We start from the raw sequence: 27,323 nt of genomic DNA, 5'->3' as shown, positions 1-27,323 counted from the left end.
ACAAAGCAGTTTCAAAATTTCATGAAGTTTAGGATATTTTTCATCTTGGGGATCCCTGGGTGGCTCAGCGGTTGAGTGTCTACCTTCCTTCCATTCAGGGTGTGATCCTGGAGTCCCAGGTTGTAGTCCCACATCAGGCTCCCTGCATGGAGCCTGCTTCTCCCTCTGCTTCTCTCTCTCTCTGTGTCTTTCATGAATAAATAAACATTTTTTTAAAAAAAGGGATATTTTTTATTTTGACCAATAGGCTATTATTTTTACTAAAGATTTCTTAAAGATTATTTTATATATCATCTTATATATCTATGTACACATTACACAACAGGAATGTACTAGTTCAAAGTCAGATCATTTTAATATTTATTTAATATATATGGTTTAGAGGTTATTTTTTATATATTTTTTTAATTCCCATGATTCTGAAATTATAAGATCAAAGATTCTTTTCCAAACCACTTCTGGAAAATACTAAGAATTTGTGAATACTATTCATTACTTGAAGAAAAGCAGATGTTTTGATAGTTTTCTAAAATCTATCTATTCAGTATGAAGTCAGCTTTTTCAATGTTGATAACCCACTAAGGTTATGACTTTTCACAGAATTCTAATAAGTGATTAATGTTTCCTTCATCAACAGAATGAGGAAACAATAGTTCTTTCATTTCTCATTTATTTATACATGCCTGTGAGAGTTATCTTTTCATGAATTAAAATTACAGTTTAATAGGTAAAAGAGCCCATTTCAGATGTTTGGTAATATCTATGCTTATTTTAACTTGCTGTTGTTCAATTTTAAATTTTAATTGATCTATTTTATATTTTATTTGTTTTATATAAATTCCTTCTGATAAATAGATTATAGGTAAGACCCATTATTTATAACTGAGAATATTCTGTATCTTTTAAATGAGGGTTTTTTGCTGCTTAATACACCTCTACATGTTGGCAAGAATAAATACAATATAAATTTAATTTAATATGGACAAAATAATGTGATATGCTAAATATTAAAAAATTTTTACAGTCCAATAACATTAGACTTCCTTGTTAACTTATGTTGCTCTTCTCTTTATGACTATGCCAAGCTAAGAGATTAAACTACTTTTTAAAAACAAGATCTAGTTCAAAGATCTAAAATATGCCATTTGTTGAATAAGAAGCTTGTCATTCTATTTGCTGTAACAGGATACAAGGCTCAGAAAGTGCTTCAGCTGTTAACAAAACACAAATGAAAAGGAAAGACATATCTCTGTTAAGTTAGCTAAACAGGGAAGAAAAATGTAACATGGTGCCTGGCTACATTCTCCTCTTTTAAATTTGTTGCTCTGAGAACACATTTTTGCATGCTCAGAAGGAGAAGTCTTCAGTGACCCTGCCCGTTAATCCTCTCTTTCTCTTTGCAGACTCCACACTAATGCAATCTCCAGCTCTGGATCAATTATTTTCTGACAACAAAGTAATGGGAATGGTAGATGTGTGAGTTAACGGTGTACAGGTGGGGGTGCCTGGGTGGCTCAGTCAGTTAGGTGTCAGACTCTTGCTTGTGGCTCAGGTCATGATTTTAGGGTTGTAATATTGAGCCCTACATGGGGCTCTGTGCTGGGCATAAACACCCCTTAAGATTCTCTCTCTCCCTCTGCTCCTCCCCACCCCACTTGCTCATGTATGATCTCTCTCTCTCTCTCAAAAATAATTAATAATAATACATTTTAAAGTATGTACAGGTGTATGAGTGGTTAGAGTCAAGGCATTAATCACAACAAATGAAGAATAATAAAACAACATGTCTCACTATTCTCAAATTTATCATTCTGCATTTTTAAGTCTTATTTTCAAAAGGGGCATCTATGGTATGCTTCTGAGTATTCATATTTTTAGAAGTTTCAATGACCAAAATGAAAAAGTTAAACGGGGTTTATCTTTTATTAATGTGTCTATCCATTTGGGGGATAATATACTTCACCTTGACAAGCAGGGACCGGCGCATCCCATGCATGATACCCGTAGGGAGACTTTCTGCACACGGCACTGCTTTTCCCCACAAGTCGGAACCCTCGGTCACAGGCCCAGCGGACCACACTGTTAAGCTGTCCACCTGTCTGACTGATAATGTATCCATGAGGCGGAGATTCTGGTGTGCTACAGTAGAAAGCTTTTCAAAAGACAGAAGAATCACTGTATAATTAATGAATCAGAAATTCTTTATAATCCAGCGTTGTAAAAAACTACAAGTGAATACTAGTATTTAGAATAGGCTAATTGTGGGGACATGTGGGTGGCTCAGTGGTTGAGCTCTGCCTTTGGCTCAGGTCATCATTCCAGGGTCCTGGAATCGAGTCTCACATCAGGGTTTCCACAGGGAACTTCCTTCTCCCTCTGCCTATGTTTTTGCACCTCTCTGTTTATCATAAATAAATAAATAAATAAATAAATAAATAAATAAATAAATAAATAAAAATAAAACAAAAGTAAAATAGGCCAATTGCCACTCAGGTGAATTTTATGTCCTATGAACATCATACAATTTTCTATTCTCTTGGCAATCTGTTGACAAACTTTTGGGAGACAAAACTAACTCTGAGGGCAGCCCCGGTGGCGCAGCGGTTTGGCGCTCCCTGCAGCCCGGGGTGTGACCCTGGAGACCGGGGTTCGAGTCCCAGGTCGGGCTCCCTGAATGGAGCCTGTTTCTCCCTCTGCCTATGTCTGTGTCTCTCGCTCTCTCTGTGTCTCTCATGAATAAATAAATAGAATCTTTAAAAAAACAAACAAACAAAACAAAACTAACTCTGAGCTTTTTATCACCACAGAAGTCTTCTGTATTAAAATATACATATTTTTTCCTTAACATCTCGGTGGTTCAAAAGCTCTACAAATACTTCAGTGAATTTTGGAGGCTGTACTTCTCATCATCAGGAGGACCCAAATGCCACAATCTTGGTAGTAATATTTTAGAACATGTTGTTTACATGTAACTTTGAAGTGATTTCCAGACACCTAGATCATGTTAGGTCACACATTTTATTTTGGTTAATGTCTAAATAGATAGACTGCCACACACACATTCCATAATCCTCTTTCCCAGTTTATTAAAGAGTTTCCATGCTGTCAAGAGTGCTTACATATGGTGATAAAAATGTCAATAAAATAAAACTTTCTTCATCTTCTGAAGTCTGAAATGTCAAAAGATAATGTCAAATGGCTTTTTCATATATATGTACTTTTAAGACTATTCAGCCTGGCAGGATCCATTTGCCCTTTGAAACTTCAATGTATTCATCTGAGAAAAATAAGACTTTAGGGGTAACTAGTAAGAAAAAGATTGGGCTTGGAATGTATATGTCATAACCTGTTATTTCTAAAGGGAAAATATACAATCTGTCAAGTTTTTCTTGGGGTTAAAGTGGTGTTTTCAAAATTTATCATGAATATCAACATAAATAAAGACTATGTCTATAATGTAGACAATTTATTCTTATAATTGGTTTAAATAATTTCCCTTTAAGTTATTATAATCATTAAAACTACAATTTAATGTGCTGACTTTTAAATTCCCTCTTTGGGCACAAATTTAATAAAAAGACATTTATACAGCTCATATGACAGAAACATAGATCCAAATATGAAAAAAAAATTAATGACTGGGGCATATATTTGAATTTTTAAAAACATTTCTTCTTCGCATGACTAATAAAAGTTTTTTAAAATTTTCATACAAATCTATTGTAGGATAAAACTTGTATACATATTAGTAACATGATGTCAGTGACAAGTCAATTCTATGTAAAAGAGGAATTCTTAATAAATTAAAATCAAGCTATCATTTTGCAGTTTTAAAATCAAAGTAATTAGACAACAGGTGTTTTATTTGCATATGATATAAATGCAAATTTATATAAATTAGTAAATATGGAAGTTTATTTTAGGAACTAAAATTCAAAATGTATTGAAGCCTATGCCTAGAATTGTTTGGTTAGAATTGTTTATAAAATATTTATACAAGTAATTTTCAGCTGAACTGATTAGCAATGACCCATGGCTGGGGGAAACTTGGTCTGAGCACTGTATAGAAAAAGACACCTGATTAGTTCTGAAATATTCTTTTACAAGCACATACCCATGCCTCTGACATGATTTAGGAAAAGTAAAATTAAAAAAAAAAAAGGAATATAATCTTTTTTTTTTTTTTTTTTTTTGGAATATAATCTTTGAACCTTGAAGAACTATTTATATTCATTTATATATATATTCACTTAGTGAAAAGAAGTAATGACAAAACAATTCTTTTTTCAAAACTAAAGGTTTTTAATGATGTCCGGTCATTTCCCTTTGAATATTAGACTTATTTATCAAGTATCATGAATAGATGGACACTAATAAAACAACAATTTTTACCATTGTATGTTTATCTTTTGTTTGACCTTATAAGCAACTTATTAAGTAGGTCAGATACACACAATTGAGTGACAATGTTATTATTTGTTGGAATTCAAGGGAAACAAATCTATTGAAGAAAAAAACATTGAAGATACCAGTTTAACTAATAACCAACATATAGAAGTCATCAATACCTAAGTGATTTTAATCATTTCCAAAATCCCAAGAGAGATGTACAATTATCATGACAGTGGAGACATTGAGCCCGAGTTTATATAAATTGCTCAAGAAACTTCAGTGGAGGAACTGATTTAGATTCATGTCTAATTGAACAGTATCTGTGTTTATGCTCTGTAGCCACAACCACAGTGAGGATGTAGGTAGGATGTGTACTGAAGTTGGAAGTATCACATACCTATATATCTTATCCGGAAGCCTTTTTTGTTATTACCATGATCTGCTGACCACTGGAGAAATACTTCATGACCATTGCTTGTGATATTAAAAGCAGATGAATAATCGCCGCTGAGGGAAATAAGCACTGGACTTTGAATATTTGGTCCTTTGAAAAGAAAATTATACAGGTTAGGCATAACTGAATAATTATGTTCCAATTTATCTTTAATATTTTATAAATTTAGAATAGTATTATACATAGTGACATTGCCCCAAAACCAATTTATTTCATCAACAGTAACTTAAAACACAGTATCTTTCTTTTAAACAATTAATTTCACAGCTGAGGTATCTACAATTTGTAAAATAATGTGCAAACCACAGTTTTCACATGGTATGTAGAGAAACAGGATGTGGATACTTCTAAAAATAACTATGAGAGAAAATAAAATCATATAAGCAGTTGTTTACACTGAAGGTCTGCATGTATAACTAGAGTATCTGAACTGAATTTATGAATATGCATAAAAATAAACCATGGTTACCATCATACACCTGAAGAACATCAAATTCCTTTTCTGTCTGGAAGAATTCTACAAACATGCTGATATTATATCCTTTTTCTACTGAAATGCTCCAGGCACACATTTGAAGATTTGGGTAACTGTCAGGATATCCAGGGCTTAATATGACTCCTGTAGAATCTAGCCGTAATTCATTGGCAGGGCAGAGCACTATCAAAGAAAGATATCATTAAATAATGCCAGTGTTTTAGACCTAAGTGAAAACTGCATTTTAAACACCTGGTACTCTGCTTTCAGGTTTAATAAGTATAAGGGAGACAATACCTTGAATTATGTGTTAGGAGAGATAATTTGTATTAAGCTTGCAGTTCAGAAAATGGAGGAATGACCCAAAAATTATGGTACTGATTTCCTTTTTTTTAATTATATCGTAGATGCATTACTTTTCTGTATAATAAATACATAGCTAATTAAAAGCTAAGACATTTATCTCCTTCAATTTCTTTATACTCTTTCCCTACTTTTCCTCTCTAGTGATGTCCCCTCTCCCTGCCTCTCCTGTGTATGTCTTTTTCAGTCCTTTTCCTTCTTTATTTATTTATTTATTTATTTATTTATTTATTTATTTATTTTTTACTCTTTTCTCTCCTCAAACTTTAACTCACTCAGGTATGTAGGGCCAGACAAGAAACTGTACTTCTCAAGAGTATTCATTCCAGGCAAGGCTACTCCTCATCTCAGAAATGTGGGCAAGCCATTGAAGATTTAACACAATTTTAGGTTACCGATTATCATTCAGTTCTTTGTGCAAATGAGCTAGGCTTGGAAACACCAAATATAGTCGCTGGAATGTAGGTTACTAAATGAAAGATTTATATATTCATCATTTCCTAGATAGAAGACCATGAAATATTTTGAGTTATAAAGTCTCCATGTAGTATAAGGATGGAAAAGAATAAGCAAACTAGTAGATTATGGCAACATATAATTGCTCTTTGATGAAGTTAACAATTTGAAAAGAAATAATTCAAAAATTATAGCCACCATAACCAATATTGATATTTGGAAATTGACTATAGAATATAGCATAGTTAAATATAGTAAAAATGCAGCACAAAATATAGAATGTAGTAAAGCTAAAACATATAAGAGTTGTTTTCTTTTTAAATTTTTGGGCTTTTACTTCTGTTTCTTGAACTTCAGTATGAAATTTTTGCTTCTTGGATATGATTTGATGATTTTTCAAAAATAATTAAGTAAATGGTAGCAGGTCATTCTTAGTCTAAAAAGAGAAACTTAACCATTGTTTTTCACAAAATGACAAACTAATAAAAAAATTACCTTGACAGCTGGAAATAGAATGGAAAATTTGAGTCACATAAGAAGAACAATCATGATTATATAGCTATATATAGTGAAATGATAGTGAAATGATAGACATCTATAACCATATGAGAAATTGAAGTTAAGTTTTAAGGAAGAGTTTACTTAGTGTGTGCCCAGCTATTTAATACTTCTGGAATGCTTAGCTAAGTATCTTTTTTGGTGACTAAGCTCATTACTTTATCACTAAAACCATTTAGCAACTCCATAATTTGACACAGCCTTCCAAGTTCAGTCCTTGCCTCCTCCCCAACTTTGTTTCCTGCTGCCCGTCCACTGAAATGAAATGCTCTGAACATATTGAGGAACTACTTACAGCTTTATGAACTCTGTACATTCCTTTGTGCTTCTGTTTCAAATATCCTTCTTTCATCTGCTGCATTTGAAATGTTAGTGCATTTTAATGCCTAGATGAAGTGTCTTGTCTTTTGTGAAATATTTCCTGACCTCTCCTTCATCTACCTGAGCAGAATTGTTGATTTCTTTCTTGGTGTCTCCGTAATGGATGCTTCTATTATTGCAGTTAGCAATTTTGTGGATATTTCCTTATATTTTTTTTGGTCTCCCTTTCTAGGCTTTGGTTATTGAAAAGCAAATGCCATGTCTTATTTAATGCGTTGGACCCAATATTCTTTTCTTTTTTTTTTTTTTTGGACCCGATATTCCAAACTGAGCAAAATATTCTGTATTACTTTTGAAAAATTGATATGATTCAATATGATATACTATAAATAAACAAGCTATTTTCCTACTATCCGATACATATCAAGAAGTCCAATAACTATGAAGAATAAGAGAAATATTTATTGTGGCTACATGTTAAGACACTGTGAAGCGCCTGTGGTGCATTATGTCGCTTGTCACAACAACTTTAGAAAGTGTGTACAATTTTTACCCCCATTATACATCTGAGGGAATTGATGCTCAGAAAGTATAAAATGGACAAAGTATCACAGGTTCAGCTGGATGAGCCCCACAATTTTAACCATCAAATATACCACCCATTTTACTCCATTTATATCAAACTCTTTAAAGAGCAACACATTTAGAATTGCTTCTCATATTTTAGGCATGATATAGGAAACTAAAAGGATAAAGAGAAGAATAACAAAATTGATGCAGCCCCTTTTAGGAAAAGTGAAATAATAGAAAATAATTTAAAATGGACTAATTAATTCTGACAGATCCAAAAAGAATGACTATTTTATCAAGCTTATGAATTAAAGAAAAAAATGTCAAGTCAGAGTTTTGGCTTAGAGTGCCTAGTCAATTAATTTATATAGAAACACTGTAAGCTAATTCTAGGGATGATTTATTACTTTTTAGCTTGTATACAAGTGTCATTACGAGATAAAATTAGGTTTTTTTTGTATTCTCCATACTACATAAATAGGAAGAGATGCTATTATTTATCTATAGGAAAATCTGACTTTAGAAACAAAATATTGAAAATCTGAGAGATGAGAGATTATTTAATGGTTTAGTTATCTGGATTATTTTAAATTAGAAATTTATTAAATTGGGATCCAGATACCAAAAAAATTAAGTGTTGCCCTCCAAGAGCTCACAATGTATTTATATTTTGGAATCAAAGAAGTCCTAACATGTAACAGGTTGTTCACACATCCCTGTGTCTGCCTAAGTTATTTTTCCATGTAAAATTTCCCAAAAGGCTAAAATTCTATCCTCCACTTTCACATCTCTAGATGTCTGAATATGTATCCTACATAATCCTAAGTGGCTAAAGGTAAAGAGGAAATTGAATGAATGACATTTAAATATCAGGATTACAGATGATAGACTTCAGAAAATCCAAACAACCTCAAGATGTTCTAAAGTTATTGACTTTAGAGCAAAGAAAATTTTCATATTGGTATTGTTTTTTTTAATTCCAAACATGTCTTTCTGTAAAGCCCCTTGTGAAAATCCTTCCATTTTATTGTAAGGATTCCAATGAGGTAGAATATTAAATGTTAATTCCTACTTATATCATGTTTGGAATAATAAACAATATTTTTATTTTATGTTTATTTTAACAGCTAGGGTACAGCACAGGAAACAGATTCCCATTTCTCATGAATAAATTCCAATGAAGGACATTACCCAAGAATATTTGGGGAGGGACTATCAACTTCAATTTTATTCAAACTAATCAGTATTTATAATTAGTAAAGATGTGGTAGTCACTGTTCTGGGCCCAAGTGAATAATACAAATTAACAATACATGATCTGAACATCAAAACTAGTTTTGGTCCATGAGGGTCTTGCTTTGTAATCCCATGGTGAATTCCTTGAAGTCTATACTTTTCTTTTTAACTTCTTTGTCTTTGTATATTCATCTGTCATTTGTACCACCATTTGTCTATCTTTGTTCTATCAAAGTCTCACTTACCATATGGAACCAAGACTCAGGGAGCAATGCTTCCGTCAAGCTTTGCCTGCCCCACAAATAGCTAAACATGACATGATTTGATAGCCCCCTGGACTGTTTCCTAAACACTCTATTGCTACCACCTGTATGGCTGTCATATTCCGTAAGTCATGTTACCTTCATAGTAGTGTCATTTATAGCTTGTTTTTTGTTTGTTTTTTACTCAAACCTTCATACTTAACAGGTGCTCCATTAAAGTTTAATGAATTTATGGATTAGTACAAAAATTATTTCAAGTAAAGGCAATCAACAGTGGAGCTTTTATTTAAAGGTGATTTCTCTTATTTTCCATCTCCATTTCTACCCCTCACAGCAAAATTAATTTAAATAAATTGAACTAAAAAAAAAAATAAAAATAAATAAAAAGATAAAAAATAAATTGAACTGACTTTGGGGTAAACTAAAAAAAAAGTAAACATTGGAAGAAAAAAAAATTTTTTAAGTTGAATCCTAGAAATAATGTAATAAAAGATATCACATATGAGTTGTATGACCTTTAACATTATGGCCAGTTATATATTTAATATTTGTGTAAAACACTTTTCTCAATTTTGCCAGTATAAATCAAACATAAAACAAATACTTGAAGATAAATAATCATAAGAATTGGTACCTTAAAAAAAAAAAAAAGAATTGGTACCTTGACAAACTGGAGGTGCTCCATCCATCTGGAGTCGTTCTCCTAATCTGCATGTCAGAATTGCATTGCCGACCAAAGTAAATCCTGGAAGACACTGATATCTAATAATGTCACCTATTAAAAAAAAGAAAAGAAAAAGACAGAAGGGAGCTTCAGATAGCCAACAAGGTAATGGTAAAAATGAACAGATGTTTCAATTGTAAAATCTGTAAATATTGTAGAACATTTTTTTTCTTTCAGTGATTTTTCAATCAGTATAAAATTCTATTAGTTGTCAGCAGGAATAATATTCAAAATACTGAAATACAGCCACCTCATAGACACTGACCAATCAGAACTGAAACCAAAAGTAAGTTAGATCTAGTGTGCACCAGTTATATATAAACAATAGTAATAAGGAAACAATCTAGTTGGTATAATAAAGGTATTCATTAAAAATATATCAAGCAGTTAAAAGGATTCAAAATTATTGATTTTATATTAAAATTAAATTTACAGTAGGCATTAATATTTTCTAAGTTTCTCAGCCAAAATTAATATCATAATGATAAGAGTTTATGATGGCAACATTCTTTTGTTACACCACTTTTCAAAATGTGAGACATTATTGAATTTCTACCCTAGTTTCAAAAGGACTTTATTATCAAATTGAGCATAATCCACCATTTGTTTTCAAGGATGTGCGAATAAAGCATATCTTCTAGTACACTGTATATATTCTACATTGTATGTTGTAGGCTGAAGCATGAATTCAAATAACATTAGTGTGTCAGAAGGCAACAAAATAAGAATTTGGAAGAAACTGCCATATTATATGGTGCAAATTCCCATACTGGTTTTCCAGTTGGAATCGTCTTAGAGATACAGCATTCTTGCTTTTGCCTATACTTCCTTTTGATCTTTTCACTGCTATCCATTAAGAACTCCAAACAACTCCCAACAATCCAGAGAAAGAGGGTCTAAGGTAGGTTGCTACTATCTTTTTATTCCCTTTTAAGCAAATATCTCTATTGAGTTTACTTTAAAAAAAAAAAAAGAATATATTAGACTTTACCTATTTCAAATTCATCATCTTCTGTCAAAATTTCAGCATTGGGCACAGGTGGTGGAGGTTGGCATACTCTTAGTTGATAAGCTATAAAAATAGACAATGTTTATTCCATTTCTGAGAAGCTGTGTATGTACATTCACATATGTGAAAAAATCAAAATTATGCAAGGGTTATTTGTGAGAATAAAAATAAGTGGTATAATTTATTGTTTCAATTATTTATTTTTAAAATATATTATAATATTGAGGAAAAATAAGTTATTCCTTAGATGCCAAAGTATTTTCCCATGGTAAGAATGCTTGCCTGTATCCTTATTTCTTCCCTCATTCTATTCCTTCTTGTTATATTGCTTCATAGAACCTGTTATTATTCTTTTGGCATGATCACAATTTGGAATTATATATTCTATTTGTTATGTGCTCAATGCCTATCTCCCCAAGGATCATCACAGAATCCCCTGCACCTAGCAAAGTGCCTGGCATATAGTTATAATTGCAAATAAGTACTCAATGCTTACTCTATTCCAGGAAATACTATAAATACTTATAACTCTCTTAGTCCTTAAAAATGTTATTTGTTTTATTAATTTATGATTAGGTCTATAATTATGCCCATTTATTAAAAGAGAAAACTGTTAAAGAGAAATAAAGAATTTGTCTAAATCACACAGCTATAATGTGACAGACCTGAGATTTAAACCTAGGAGTCTGACTTCAGAGCTTTCTCACACCATACTATATTAATATACTCATAAAATACTTATTTGTTAAATTTCATGTTTCTAATAATCCATATCACTTGAATAGGTCATCCCCATTAGATGAGAAATATTCCTATTTGGCAAAATTTAAAGGCCATCAAAAATTAAAAAAAAATCCTTTATGAATGTGAGCATCATGACTACTAGACTCATCTGATATGTATATCACAATCATTTGTTTGATTCAAGTCTTATATTTACTAAGACTTTTTAAGAACATAATATAGTCCTGTTCAGTCAAGAAACACACTTGAATTCTATTATAACATTTGAAGAAAAATATGTTTTATATGCCTAATTTTATTACTTAAATTTAGGAGTTCAATTATGTATCTCAATGAGCAGATAAAGCAGTTGAGGCTTAAAAGACATAGTAACTTGTCTGAGCTCACACAAACTAGTTCAGAGTTGAGCCAGGATTCCAGCCTCTGAACTCTAACCCCAAAACCTATACCTTTAGTATCGTCCCTATCATGAAAAAAATATGAGAGTACTGAGCAACATCAACTAGGCCACTTAGAGAAGACTCTTATAAAAGGAGATGGATAAAATATGTTTCAAAGAGCGAGTAAAATTTGTCCAGTTCTGAAGGGTAATCATGGACATAAGAGCATTTCAGATGGAGGAGAAAATATGACCAAAAAGTTAGGCCCTGGTTCATCATCATGTAACAAAAAGCCATTTATAAGAGGTTGATTGGCTAATACACCTTCAGGGAACTCAAAACAGATAAAACACAAAAAAAGTTTTTCAAAATATAGCTGAAAAGAGATGAAGCAAGGAAAATTTTTGTTTCAATTTCCTGCTATAAATTGTTGCCTGCCTCTTCAAACATCTTCCTTCCAGTACTTCAACCTGTTTATAAAAGCACTTGATGATAATTTGCAAGTAAAACACTGCTCTACACAGAAAGGTTACCACTAAAGAAAAGACTCACTAGGAAAGAAGCCTAGGACGGAAAAGTGTAACTCAAATTTTTGAAAAAAGTTTAGTTAGTTTAGAATAACAATAGGAATTTTGAAAAGCATTTTCCTGAACTTAGACCTTGAAGGGGGTACTATTACCAACGTAAAAGGTAATTGTAATAAATATTGAAGAGGTATGAGAAAGGTAATAGGAAGATACAGAGAACCTGCCATTGGGAAATCCTTAGGAGACTTATGCTTCAGAGGATATCTTAATTAATCTTGATGTAGAACAGAGATCAAAAGTTAGTGAAATGTAGAGATGCCACATATGTATCATTTCACTTTTGTTTGCTTGTAAATTTATTTTTGATCATCATGCTAATAACAGACTAATTTATTATTTTAAAGAAAAAGAACATATTTATATCAACAAGGATCCCATGACTATCACCATCTGTAGAACATGCTTAGAATGACCTAAATAAGTCAGTTGCAGAGTTTAAAAGACTAGGGGTTGCAAATTATTATTAATGAGGAATATGATATTCAGAAATATTATGCTATTTTCCTAAGACCACATGGGTGCTGTGAGCTAAATTCTGTCCTATTCTCTGCTCTTTACCTTCACCTACGGTTTTGTAAACTGTGTCCTTGGAACTGTGGAACTGGGGGGATCACCTCGGGGTCATGGAAGGTCTGAGGAGGTATAATGTCCCTGTCTCTCATCTCTACCTCATAAGAGCAATTCTCTGTTCATCAATTTTATAGATTTGGATTCCTTTTTTTTTTAAGATTTTTTTTTTATTATTTATTCATGGTAGACACAGAGAGAGAGAGGCAAGGACACAGGCAGAGGGAGAAGCAGACTCCTTGCAGGGAACCCGATGTGGGACTCGATCCTGGGTCTCCAGGATCACGTCCTGGGCCAAAGGCAGGCACCAAACCGCTGAGCCTCCCAGGGATCCCCATAGATTTGGATTCTGAATAAATTTCTCTTTGAATAAATTTTCTGCAATCTCCACCTAAGTAATTTCCTTGATTCTTTTGACTTCAAGTCTGATTTGTGTCATAATTCCCAACTTTATATGCCCTGGATAAACACCTCTTCTGTATAAAAAAAAAAATATTTACTAAATAACATATAAAACACTGGTTTCCTCTCGGAGGGAATAAGTCTCCAAACAGTCTTCCCTAGGGTAACTCTCCACTGTAAAATTGCAAATAGGCATTAAAATAGAAGCAATAATGGGTCAGAGTGCTAGAAAATAAGATCTAAACAGACTCCAAGATGCTTTCCACAAGTGAACTATGTAATTCTGACTATAATATGAAGGAAAAAAAAATACTGAAAAAAACTGCTTTGTATCTGTTTTTCTTTCGACTCTCAAAGACAAAGTACTACAGAAAATTAAATCATAAACAGCTTTCAACAATTGTTTTCTTTAAAAATATATATTTTATTTATTTATTCATGACATATACAGAGAGAGAAGCAGAAGCATAGGCAGAGGGAGAGGCAGGCTCCCTGTGGGAAGCCAGATGTGGGACTCAATCCCAGGACCCTCGGATCATGACCTGAGACAAAGACAGACACTCAACCACTGAGCCACCCAGATGCCCCATCAACAATTCTGTTTTCAATCTTCATCCATTTCTACTGATTTGTTAGCTAAAATAAATCTAAAATTTGCCCAGTATCTTTCCATTCTTTCTGCCAACATCTCAGTGGAGAGCCCTGTCATTTAATACTCATTGTATGCGTTGAAATTTATATCTTTTTTAGAACCTTAGAATTTTATTTGGAAATAAGATTGTTGCAGATGTAACAAGTTAATCTGAGATCATATTGAATTAAGGTAGGCCCTTAAACACTATGTCTGCTGTCCTTATAAAAACAGAAAAGACAGATATAGACACACAGCAAAGACATGCGACAAGGACAGAGACTGGAATGCCAAAGATTTCTGGCTACCACCATTAGCTAGGATGAGGCAAGAGATGATCCTCCTCTACAGTCTTCAGGGACAGATGGCCCTATCAATACACTGATTTCATCCTTCTTTTTTTTTAATATTTCATTTATTTATTCATGAGACACACACACACACACAGAGAGAGAGAGAGAGAGAGAGAGAGAGAGGCAGAGACACAGGCAGAGGGAGAAGCAGGCTCCATGCAGGGAGCCTGACACGGGACTCGATCCCAGGTCTCCAGGATCATGCCCTGGGCTGAAGGCAGTGCTAAACCGCTGAGCCACCCGGCCTGCCCTGATTTCATCCTTCTACTCTCTAGAACTGTAAGAGAAAAAAATTCCATTTACTTAAGACATCCAGTTTGTGGTACCTTGTTCTAGCAGCCCTAGGAAACAAATACACCAGTATTGTTAAATCTGCTTACAGGATGTTTCTTGTCTTCTGTGTCTTTCTAGTGCAATCCTTCCTACACACAAAGGAGGTGATGGAAGGGAGGTAACACAATATTTTTTTGGAATCTACTCTGTGCAAAGAACTCTGCAAGTTACTTTACATAAGTTACTTCATTTAACCCCTAAATTGCTACATCAAATATGTGTAAATACCATGTTGCTAAAAGGGATCTAAATTTCAGAATGGGTGAATTATTTGCCCAGTTCATGAGCCAGAATTTGAATCATATTCTTGAAAATTAAGCCATATTTTCTCCCACATTTACAGACAAATCAACCTGGACTGGAGAATTATTTTGGTGCTTCCATTTCCGTAGTATCAATATATAACTTATCATGATTTTACAGACCAAATTTATAATTTTAGCTGAACTTTGTCAAGTCCCTTATATTTACTATTTACTCCCTTATTATGCACTGTCATTTTTGACAACCTTGCCAGACTAGAAATTGGCACCATAATACTTAGCACTGAGTGTTCTACTGTCTCAAATTATTCCACCTTTATTCATTAATATAGATGGGTTCCATGTTTAGCTTTGTGGAACCGTTTGGTATTTACATTTCCAAAAGAACTGTTAGATATTTCATTTTGTTGTTTATTTAACACATATTATTAAGGACCTAGTGTGTATCAGAAACCATATAATATGTGCTGGGAATGTGATCGTGAACAAAGCAGACACAATCCTGCCCTTATAGACACTGTCAGTGAGAAAGATATTAAACATGCTACCTTATTGAGTAGAAATTAACTAGTTGAAATAAGGCATGTGGGTGTGTGCATGCATATACACAAACGTACGTGTGTTGGGGAGAGGGATGACACATAGAAAAATAATCCAGGCAGAGGAATCAGCAAATGTGAACCAGCAAAAAGGAAGAAGCCTGGGTTTAGGGGGTTGGGGGATAGGGGAGGAGGGAGGGTTTGGTGAGAGAGCCCTGGGCAAAGTGAGAAGGGATAAGAAAGACTGGTAAATTTTGACTAAATCCCCCAAGAGGCAATGGTCATGCTCAGAGTTTGTTTATTGTAACCTGAGGAAAATGAAAAGCCTATGAAGAGTTTTACATCTGGGAGGAATGTGATCAAATTTTTCCTTTAAAAAAATAACTGTGACTACAGTAGGAAAAATAAACGCAATTGGAAGGGGACAAAGGTGGATATCCAGAGACTCCTAAAGAGTCTATATTACAGCGGGTGTTAAATAAACAATTGTTGATTGGATCTAAAAAAACTCACTAGTGTCCTCAAATGACTTGACATTAAATTAAAAGTCTTGATTATGTTCTCCAAGGGCCTCTAACTTTGTTTAATTAACTTCAGTCCCATCTATTAACCAGTTTACAATTTTAGCTGCAAATGTAGAGACTTCCTCCCCTTCATCTAAAACTCAAGTATCCATGATTTGTTATATCACCTATGATGTCATTCTAACCTCATAAAAAAAATATTAAACCACATCTCTACACTTTCTCATAATAAACTTTGAAAAATCAAACCTGTCTACAACCTAACCTTTACTGTAGTCTCTTCTATTCCCTGATCAACATAGTTCTCAAATGGTTGACAGTGTAATATTTGGTGACATGTCTAAAATGGTGTTCTATAGAATTTTATTTTCATCTATCTTGCTTTCTTGAAACCTATCTTCCTGTCTCTTATAACTTTGTCCTCAGATGACTAAAATAGAGACATCATCACTGGTCATGTTAGCTAGATTTAACCTCTTGCAGTTACTCTGCTTCACATCTGTTTGCCCTCTGGCAATTTTCACAAGGTATAAAAACTGTTTCTTGCTCATTGTCTTACACTAGAATATAAACTGTGTGAGAACAGGAACTCTTGATTACCTTATTAATAGCTACCTCCTCAGGTCATAATGCAATATCTGACATTGCAGTATTCAATAAATACTTACTAAGTGATTGAATGATACAACAATGAAAGAATGAATAATGAATGAGCAAAAATGTATATATTAAATCCTTACTGTACCGAGTATGGACTCAATCCAGACTCTTTGAATTTAAATCCTGCTTCTAATGCTGAAATCTTGAGCAAGTTACTGAACCTTGACCTCACATTTCCTCATTTGTAAATAGTAATGATAATAGGAATAACTTTATGCTAACTTAAAGGGTGGTTACCAGGATCAAATATTTATACATGCAAAGAACTTGAAGCAAGTGCCTAGCACATAGTAAGTATTCTTTTTTTTTAAACACTTTTTTTTTTAATTTTTATTTATTTATATGTGATAGTCACAGAGAGAGAGAGAGAGGCAGAGACACAGGCAGAGGGAGAAGCAGGCTCCATGCACCGGGAGCCCGATGTGGGATTCGATCCCGGGTCTCCAGGATTGTGCCCCGGGCCAAATGCAGGTGCCAAACCGCTGCGCCACCCAGGGATCCCCCATAGTAAGTATTCTATAAGGGTAAGCTCTTGTATTAAATTGGGAGTTCAATTCCTTCCACCTATTTGGTGTTCACAGATGAATAAGAACATTTGGTAAAATATATTTTGTTTTTTCCAAGTTTCACTTTTAGTTTCTGAAAAAAAATTTGATTTGGCAATTACTGAAATAATTATGAGCAGTTTAGGCATATTATCTTGGTCTCTAGGAGCAGAGGATAATAATGTAATAAATAGTTTGAGATGTGATGCATCAGGTGTGATGTAACTGGGTAATTCAACAGTGCAGCTCTGATTTTTCTGAAGATGTTTCTATCAAACCAACCAACACCCCTGGAAAAAAATAATTCTCAATTTGTGTTGGTGAGTAAATACATGTGTCCACAAGGCAGCCTGATCTAGTTTTTGTTCTGGAAGCAGACTGCCTGTGTTCTAACCTTGGCCCTGCTGCTTGTTAGCTCTATGACCTTAGATAAACTGCTCAAACTCTGTGCTTCAGTTTTCTCTACTGCAAAATAAACATAAAGCTAAGATTGAGTTAATATATCATAAAGTGCTTAGAATTGTGCCAGACATGTTTTATCATTTCAAAGGGAGAGTGCATTCTCTATTTGGCAAAGGTTAACATGAGCATGGCTGCTTTGAATATGGTTGTGACCTAAACACATATAATCTCAATCTAACATGACTTTATTCATAACCCTGATGTCATTCAAAGAGCTGGTACCCACATGATTTCCCAGGACACATCAAATTATTCACTTTATGTCTAATGTGATTTACTGGATATTTGAAAATGCTAAGATTTCTTATTTGTTTCACACTGATGTACATTACACTGTAATAGAAAGTTCTAAGCTTTAGCAACTCAGTCTATAATCATGTATATTGTTGTACATGTTTTGGTCTTCAAACTGCTAGTATAGTGCTCTGGAAATCATATTCAATAAATATTAACTAATAACTAATTGAATAAAAGTGATACACATCCTCTATAATGTTTAGTCCCATTCTTTTTATTTTTATTTTTATTTTTTTTAAAGATTTTTATTTATTTATTCATGATAGAGAGAGGGAGAGAGAGATCAGAGACACAGGCAGAGGGAGAAGCAGGCTCCATGCACCGGGAGCCTGATGTGGGATTCGATCCCGGGTCTCCAGAATCGCGCCCTGGGCCAAAGGCAGGCGCCAAACCACTGCGCCACCCAGGGATCCCTAATCCCATTCTTTTTAGAAGAATATATTGCATGGTTTGGTCCAATTCTTTTTAGAAGAATCATTTTAATCGACGTGCCATTCAGTGTATAACCACCATTTACTATTTGAGAGTTATAAGAGGGCATCATATTCTATGTCAGTATTCAGTATCTTTTTTTTTTTCATGTAGGCTCCACACCCAGCATGGATCCCAAAGCAGAGCTTCAACTTATAACTCTGAGATCAAGAGTCAGATGGTTAACCAACTGAGCCACCCAGGCACTCCTGTATGTCAGCATCTTTTGGGGATGACTACTGCTTAAATAGTGCCATGTTTTAGTTCAAATGTGTACAGATGTCTGGTTCCTGGTCCAATAAATTTTCTTCTTGAAATTGCTTTAGAGTTTAATTCTGGCAATATTTTCCAGTTATTTTTAATTTCTTCTTTTCTTTGCAATGAAACATCCAATCCAATTCCAGAAAAGAATGCTGCATTTATCTACTTCAGTTCAACTGGGCTATTAAAGGCTTCTTCAAAAAAGACAACAGAGAACACTGGCAAATTGCCATTCCTTCTCTAAACCAAAAAAAAACTCAAGTGCACAACCTTTCTGCCAAGTACCAACGCTGTTTCTCTGACACAGGAAAAAAATATTTTTTTATGTTCCTCTATAAATTCTAAGTTCTCTACAACCACTGGTGGTGACTCAGATTAAGTCAAGCATTGTAATTTCATGATTTGGGAAAGATTTGGAAGAGAAAGAGCATTGATGATTACCTGTCTAGTATGTAATTTTGTCAATGTTATTTCAAAAGTTATGTAAAGTAAGTTTAAGGAGCTCCACTTGAAAGAAAAGTTAAGAGTGTTTAAAATAAAAGCTCCCTGAGTTCCAATTAAGAGAGAAAAATAATACACACTTTTTTTTGCCCATTTTGGAGAAAATCTGCTGGTGAGTTGATATGAACCATATAGGTAAATTTCAGCAGTGCTGAAATTACTTACAAATGTCACTTTTGCTCCATTAATATTTTACAGTTTCTTTCTCTGCCTATGTAAAGGAGAATTTTAGAAATTAAGAGCAAATGACTCATCCCTGGATTTAGAGTTGAGACTGAGGTAGTCCCTATGATGAGAAAAGGATCAACAAGAAGTCACTCTGGGTATTTCCTTAGAGATGTAATATCAAAAATACAGTAAACAAAATGACGAGGAAAACTCCTGAATTATCCATTAAAAAGTTTCAATATCTGCCGCATGAATTCACTTCCTGATATTCAGATAGCTTTTTGAAAGCATGTTGCTTTAGTACCGAGCTCAGGGCACCTGGGTGGCTCAGTGGTTGAGTGTCTGCCTTTAGCTTGGGTTGTGATCCTGGGGTCCTGGGATGGAGTCCCACATCGGGCTGCCTGCTTGGAGCCTGCTTCTCCCTCTGCTTGTGTCTCTGCCTCTCTCTCTCTCTCTGTCTCTGTCTCTCATGAAAAAATAAATAAAATCTAAAAAAAATAAATTTTTAAAAAAAGTACTGAGCTCATCGGAATTTGAAAAGTGATATGCCAAGGTTGGATAATCTGACACATCAATAGATAACAGAACACATCACTGTTATCACTTGACTTTGTCAGTTTCTGTTTTCCTCTCCCTCTTCACCACCATTGTTTGACTTGCTTTTGGCTGTAAATGAACATGCTATAGTTAGCTCTATCATAAACTACTCTATATATTGAAAAGAAAAGAAAACAAGACAAAACAAACACATAACTCAGGTGTGCTCTCAGCTTAGAACATGGCTCTGATAGACCACGATTTTCTATTTTTTTAAAGATTTATGTATGTATGTATGTATGTATTTATTTATTTATTTACTCATGATAGAGAGAGAGAAAGAGAGAGGCAGAGACACAGGAGGAAGGAGAAGCAGGCTCCATGCCAGGAGCCCGATGCAGGCCTTGATCCCGGGACTCCAGGATCGTGCCCTGGGTCAAAGGCAGGTGCCAAACCACTGAGCCACCCAGGGATCCCAGATTTTCTATTATTGACCATAAACAATTTCATTAACAACTAGCATCTGATCTGATAATCCTTTGACCTCATTGGAACAACTACTCTAATTTTCTAAAAACACCTAGTCTAGAAATAAAGCTTACTGCCTTGAACCTTTCCAGAACCATCTTGCACAGGCAAAATCCTATAACAAGCCTTACCCAATGCTCTCGTACTGGGATGCCACAGGGTCCCTCATGGTGTGCTGTCTCACTCATTACAGGGAGCAAACAAACCCAATTTTGTTTAACTGAAAGGTGTGTTCCTGACAGACTTTGATTCAGGGGACTGACAATAATACATTGTCCAAAATAGTTACATAGTCCAAAATAGATACGATAACTTACAAATGGATATACGCATGGAGCCAAACGTGAAAATAGAGTAAGCGATTTTGGCATGATTTTAGTCATCACCAAATAGTCACTTAAGTTAAGACACCTGGGTTGAGTGTCTGCCTTTGGCTCAGGGCATGATCCCGGAGTCCTGGGATAGAGTTCTGCATCGGGGTCCCTGCATGGAGCCTGCTTCTCCCTCTGCCTGTGTCTCTGCCTCTCTCTTACATAAATAAAATCTTTAAAAAAAAATAGTCGCTTAAGTAATAGTAAGTGGCATTTATCTTTTCCACATAACAGTTTCACCAGTTTGTTTTTTTTTAGTGTCTTTATCACATTCATATATATATAATTGTAAGACGTCCCTATTCCCATGCTTTCTAGGTATCAAACAATGAAACACAGATAGAGTTCAATTCTCTGTCTACTGATATATGAAAGGAGGTCAGGTCTTTAGGTTGTGTGAGGCAAAGGGGTCACACAGTTCAAAGCAATGGTGATTTATGTTTTATATAAAATGTGTCCTTGTATCTGCAGCAGTCTCTTTTAGGATGAGACTTTGTGGAGTTAAATATACTTTCCCTAAATACAGCATTTATTGTAAAGGTAACCTTAAACTTAAAAGATGACCTAAAAGACATTATCAGACTTTTAAACACATTTCTTAAAAATAATCTGAAAGTCAATATATAATCAACTCATTTCTTCACAGAAGATGTGCCATTGGGTAACCATTGGAAAACAAAGGGTAATATAAATTAAATCATATTATGCTCACTAAGAAAATCTTCTGTATATAAATTGAGGTTCTCTAATATTCTATTAGAAAAAGTGCTGCCCTGGATAATAGATTTCAGCGTGAGAATGATACCTTTTGTCTTAAATGAGTAAATATATATTCTGGCTATCCTATAGTCTCCTACTTGTTTTTAGTTGCCATAAGTGAGACCCCCAATAAAAATTATCTTCTTTTCACACAGTGACCTTAGCACATTTTAGAAACCAGAAGGAACATACTAAGTTGCATTATACCTATGTATTGTGAGCTTGTAGGTCACAAAGAAGAGAACCCCTACAAAGTTTAAGGTTCTAAGTTTTAATTACAAGGGGGATGTTCTAGAAAATGAGGTAACTTATCATCTCACTAAAAATTAAAATCACTTTTGTTAAGTTTTTAAGGAAAAATTAGATTTACAGGGCATTAAATATAATCTGTATGTTAGACAATACCAGCTTAGGACATTGCCTGGCATTCAGTAACAACTCTCTATATTTTAGCTATGATTATTGCCTTGTTGTTGTCATTATTTAAAAAGAGTTCATTCTATGGAGTCAGATAGACCTATTTTGAATTCCAGACAACTCTTCTATTTATTAGTCTCTAGTTTTATGTAGGTTAATTTTTTTTCTTTCAGTTCTTTCATCATTAAAATGGGGATAATAGTACTCATTTTGCAGAGCTATTACAAAAAATAGCAATAATACATGCTAGCAGAGTACCCAGCATATTAAGTTTTCAATCACTGTTCTAGTGACTAATATGGAAAGTCAGTGTCTGCAAAAACAGTGCAGTTAAAACAGGTTTTGTGTAATCTACTTTTAGGAAGTCATTGATTAGGACTGAATATTGGTATTATTTATTACAAGCCAAATCCAACCAGACTCTATGGCAGATATCAAGAAAATTTAGTTCTTACTTCACGAAATTACAATTCCAGCAATACAGAGAGAGACAAAACATTTCCTCAGATAAAAAAGAAGTATAATATCTGAGAAAAAGTGCCTCAACATTTACACCTGTCCTATTTTTTCATTGCACAGAACTTTCATTTTTCAAAGGTTTTTATGAATGTTATTTTTGATCATGAAAGGCTTTATGAAGGTGATGTTTTATAAAAGACAGATGGCTGGCTGGATCTCATAAAGGAAGTTAGGTTAGGAGAAAAGAAACACATTTTTTTCTCTTTTCAAATATATTAAAAATACATTAATAAATAAAGCCTAAATGATCAGTGTGACCTTTAAGAAAGTTTGTGAAAAGACTGATCTGTCAAATTTATGAAGTAAATGCACAAGTCCTAAGAAAACCACTTCTGACTTACAGTAGAGCATAACACAAGGACCTAGTAAATCAGTAACAGAATTTAAAGAAAACTGAGCTGGAGAGTAAACCATTCTAAGCTTAGATATACTTAATCAGCTTAACATAAGTGTTAAATAGTGCATTACCTCCCTGGTTTACTTACTGAAAATACCAAACAACTTGATCAATATTTTTACCATTATGAGAGCTCATTTTGACACTAAGCCATAGCTACTGAATATGGATTCAGGTGGTAAATATTAATTATATTTAATTAGTTAAATATAATGTGTAAATTTTAAATATTAATTATATTAATACTAATTTGAATGCAGTCATCTTTTTTTGTCTGTTTCTGTGAAGGGAAATAAGCATGCATCCACATGATCATAAAATAATCTCCTTTAAAGTTGTAAATAATACAGCTCAAATAAACTCAATTAAACACATTTTTAAAAAATGATTTTGAACTCACACCTCCCACTGTAAGACTAAAATATAAGTAACCAATCAGACAGAAGAAGAATATAAAACAGTTAAGAAGCATAAATGTGATCTATATCCTCAAAAAGTACTCCCTATTATTAAACCCACAAGACTTATAATAAAACAATACACCATACTGTGATAAGTTCTCAAAAGTTTGGTAAGAGAAAGTACAATCATAGAGAAGATGGTTGTGATCTCTATGACTCTGAATTGTCAAGAAATGGAGGAAATGGGACTTAAGGGGAGAAAAAAGAACTGAAGATGTGTAAAACATCATTTAAGAACAGAGGTTCTGGAAGCAGAGAACCATTCTGACTAGAGTCAGAGTAAGGGCTGGGAAGTAAGATTCACTGAACTGGATTATAGGGTAGCTTTATATTTGATTTAATGTAGACATCCCGATCTTAAAAAGGAGAATCAGAATGAAAGCAGTACTTTAGGAAAATTATCCTACTAAGGCTGGCAGAATGTAAGGCACCTGTCAATTTTTAACTTGAGCTCTAGCTACATCTTCAAATTTCAAGGTTATTTTAAGGTTTAGGTAAAATTCCCCGGGATATCGATTCAAATGTTAGGCTTTTCTAGGCTCTGGCAATTGCGTCTTTTAATGAAATGTAAAATATAAACATAAATAAAGAAAAGTCCTCTATTAGAAAACCTAAAATGAGAGATGAGACATGGTAAGGAAAGGAACATTTACTAAACATCTACACTATGGTAACTGTATAATATCCACTGCCTACAGTTCTCTGCAATGTAATATGGATAATAATAATAACAACAGCACTTACTTGGGTTGAGCTCTACAAAACTGCCAATATTCAGCATTTTTTGACCAATTATTTAATATGGTTCAACTTAATATATTACTGTAATTGGAGTAATTTCTCTATAGTCTCATCAAGCCTATCAGCAATTCCACCATGCTGTTTTATGACTGAAGAAAGCGGAAGCAAAAGAGTAACTTGTCGAAGGTCAATGGGAAAACAAAATACTAAATAAGTATTTTATCTTCTTTCCTTAATTCTATTGTATTACACATGACTCAAAAATTATTACAAAAATCAAGTGAGACATTTTGGAATGAAAATATATGTATACACATTCACATAATGTCTATGTAAATCCACTATTTTGTGGGTGACATGCTGTTATCCTTATATTTTCTATATGAAGACACACACACACACACACACATCTTTTTCTTTGGCAATATTTCTCCTTTAAAATGTCTCCAAAGTTTTATAAGAACTTTATACTCTCTGTAAGGTTATTTTATGGATATTTAGAGTTCATCAATGAATGGTCCTTTCTTTATTATTTGTTCAGGTAGTACACAAAATAATAACAATTTATGCAGGGATCATGAAGAGAAAAAATGTACAATAGAGTTCAGCAACAAATTCATCTTTTGTTCTTCACTATTATTTAATGTATTGGTTCCTGGGTTATGATTATCTAAGATAATTATAAGAAAGTTATAGTGTAGATTTAGATTGTATCTACATCCTGTCAGCATAAACAACCAAGTCAGTAAAAAAAAAAAAAAAAAAAGGACAAATGAATTAAGATAAACAACCTGAATAAAAATTATCTCAATGAATGCCTCCCTTTCTAATTGGCTCTGCCACAGTGTATATGCAGCTCTGAGAGCTGTGGGAAACTAAAGAAACACAAATTGATAAGTGCAGAGATTAAGCAAACAAATATTTTCTATCTATTCTCTATTTCTAGACCCAGTGTGCTTTAAATTTCTAAATGTCTTTAAGTATAACCATACTTGGCTTAATATATTTTTCATAGAATATAAGCTTTGAGTATTAAAGTTTTCCTTACTTTGTATTAAAAAAGATAAAACTATTTTTATTTAAAAAGCATCTTTCTGGGACACCTGGGTGGCTCAGCAGTTGAGTGTCTGCCTTTAGCTCAGGGCATGGTCCCAGAGTTCTGGGATCGAGTCTGCATCGGGCTCCCTGCATGGAGCCTGCTTCTCTCTCTGCCTATGTCTCTGCCTCTCTCTCTCTCTGTGTCTCTCATGAATAAATAAATAAAATATTTAAAAATAAAAATCTCTCTTTTTTTAATTCAATTACCCAACATACTACTGTAGTACCTCATTAGTTTCAGATGTAGAGTTCAGTTATTCATCAGTTGCATCGAACACCCAGTACTCATCACATCACATGCCCTCCTTAACATCCATCACCCTGTTACCCCATTTCTCCACTTTCTTCCCCTCCAGCAACCCTCAGTTTGTTTCCTATAGTTAAGAGTCTTTCATGGTTTGTCTCTCTCTGATTTCTTTCCATTCATTTTTCCCTCCCTTCCCCTATGATCCTCTGCACTATTTTTTGTATTCCACATATGAGTGAAAACATGATAACTGTCTTTCTTGGCTAAGTTGTATATTAATGTAATGAGACAAAGCACATGTTCATCTTGCAAATTTTCATATAACTTCATACAACTTTCATATAACTTCATAAATATAGCAGCTTACTGATTCTGTGAAATATACATGGAATTGGTCTCACAAGGTCATATAAAGCAGGATGTGTTTTATGGAACTATGGTTATAACAGAGAAAGGATCTATCATTAGGAATAAACATTTTCTTATTTATAATGGAATACAATCAGTTTGAGATAAAGGGAGATTTTTTTAAAAAGCTCTGTGAGCCATCTAAATGTTCTTTCAAAAGGTTAATGTTATGAAGAGAGGACCCAGAATAATTCTATAAAAAGAATTAAAATCGAAACTCCTCATAAATTATTTCACAGGTGTAAAAGCTATGAACCTAATGATCTGGAATAGTCACTTAAAAGTGTAAGATTCTAGAATAGATACAGTTTTGAAATAGTATAAAAGAATGAGTAATATAATCCAAAGTATAAAGATATTGGATGCTATTTTTAGAAAGACTCACAGCAGGTTGAATAGATTAAACATTTTGTATTGAAAAATCTATTGATGTCTCAAAATTACATGCAATAAAATATGAACAGCTGGTTCTCTTTTATTGGTTTCCACACAAAAATGATTATTTTCTACTGAATAATTACTGACTGATTTATTTCCTATTTCTACTTGCTCACATTTTAATGTCCCTAAACACTTCAAAGAGGTCATTCTTTGCAAGTAAATGTGTTTGAAATGATTTTTAAAAAGTGTCAAATTTTAATACCTTTTCAATCATTGGTTAAATATATATTACACTCAATTATTCCAGGACAATTTTAAATTGAAATAGTGCCAAATAAAATAGAAACTCTTAGATAATACCAACCGTGGTAACTGAGCACAAAAAAGCCACTTGTTGTGAAATCACTGTGAAATTTGATTAGAATCTGATTTGAAGTGCTATAGACCGATTCCAAAGCTGTATTGCCACTGAACTGCCCAATCTGAGGTGAGTTTTGGTCTGGTCCATCCCTATTAGAGAGAGACAGAGCAGGGAGGGGAGAAAGAAAGATTGAGATTGCTTTGTTTGTTTTGTTTTTAGAGAGTTTTGCACAAGTTTTGAAGAAAGTATTATAGATGCAATGATAAAGAGGCAATAGATGAAATAACCAATGATTAGAGCCAAATTATACTAGTAAATTTTATGTCTCTTTAGGTAATAATATATCTAAAAATGTAAAGTATAATAATACATCACATATTTACCTAAATGAAAGGCACCTATATTAGTTGTAATCAATTCATCGTCCCTGGTGTTTTGACCACAACTCATATTGTCCCAAATACCTGAGTTTTGGCTTCCTTTTATTTTCTTCAAAACAATCTTGAGAATCATAGACTGTTACACTTAGAAGGAATCTTAGAACTCATCCAGTGGTTCAGGTAACCAAGTGTCAATAATTAACCTAGAG

The 27,323-nt window shown here is 33.6% G+C and overlaps 1 protein-coding gene across 2 annotated transcripts in view; it reads right to left on the bottom strand.

Annotated features, from left to right (window-relative positions):
* CSMD3 (CUB and Sushi multiple domains 3) overlaps positions 1-27,323 on the bottom strand; it is a 1,174,336-nt gene that overhangs the window by 83,808 nt on the left and 1,063,205 nt on the right. For both annotated transcript variants that reach the window (XM_072734033.1, XM_072734032.1), the window contains 6 exons: positions 26,738-26,883; positions 10,804-10,884; positions 9,750-9,863; positions 5,316-5,504; positions 4,790-4,936; positions 1,964-2,152 (listed from right to left, as the gene is read on the bottom strand). In XM_072734033.1, the coding sequence (XP_072590134.1) occupies positions 1,964-2,152; positions 4,790-4,936; positions 5,316-5,504; positions 9,750-9,863; positions 10,804-10,884; positions 26,738-26,883 (866 nt within the window). The remainder of the gene's footprint in view (positions 1-1,963; positions 2,153-4,789; positions 4,937-5,315; positions 5,505-9,749; positions 9,864-10,803; positions 10,885-26,737; positions 26,884-27,323) is intronic.

Source organism: Vulpes vulpes, chromosome 13 (genome assembly GCF_048418805.1).
Source record: "Vulpes vulpes isolate BD-2025 chromosome 13, VulVul3, whole genome shotgun sequence".
Lineage (NCBI taxonomy): Eukaryota > Metazoa > Chordata > Mammalia > Carnivora > Canidae > Vulpes > Vulpes vulpes.
The sequence above is the reverse complement of the archived record's forward strand: the minus strand, read 5'-3'. Positions and strand labels throughout refer to the sequence as shown.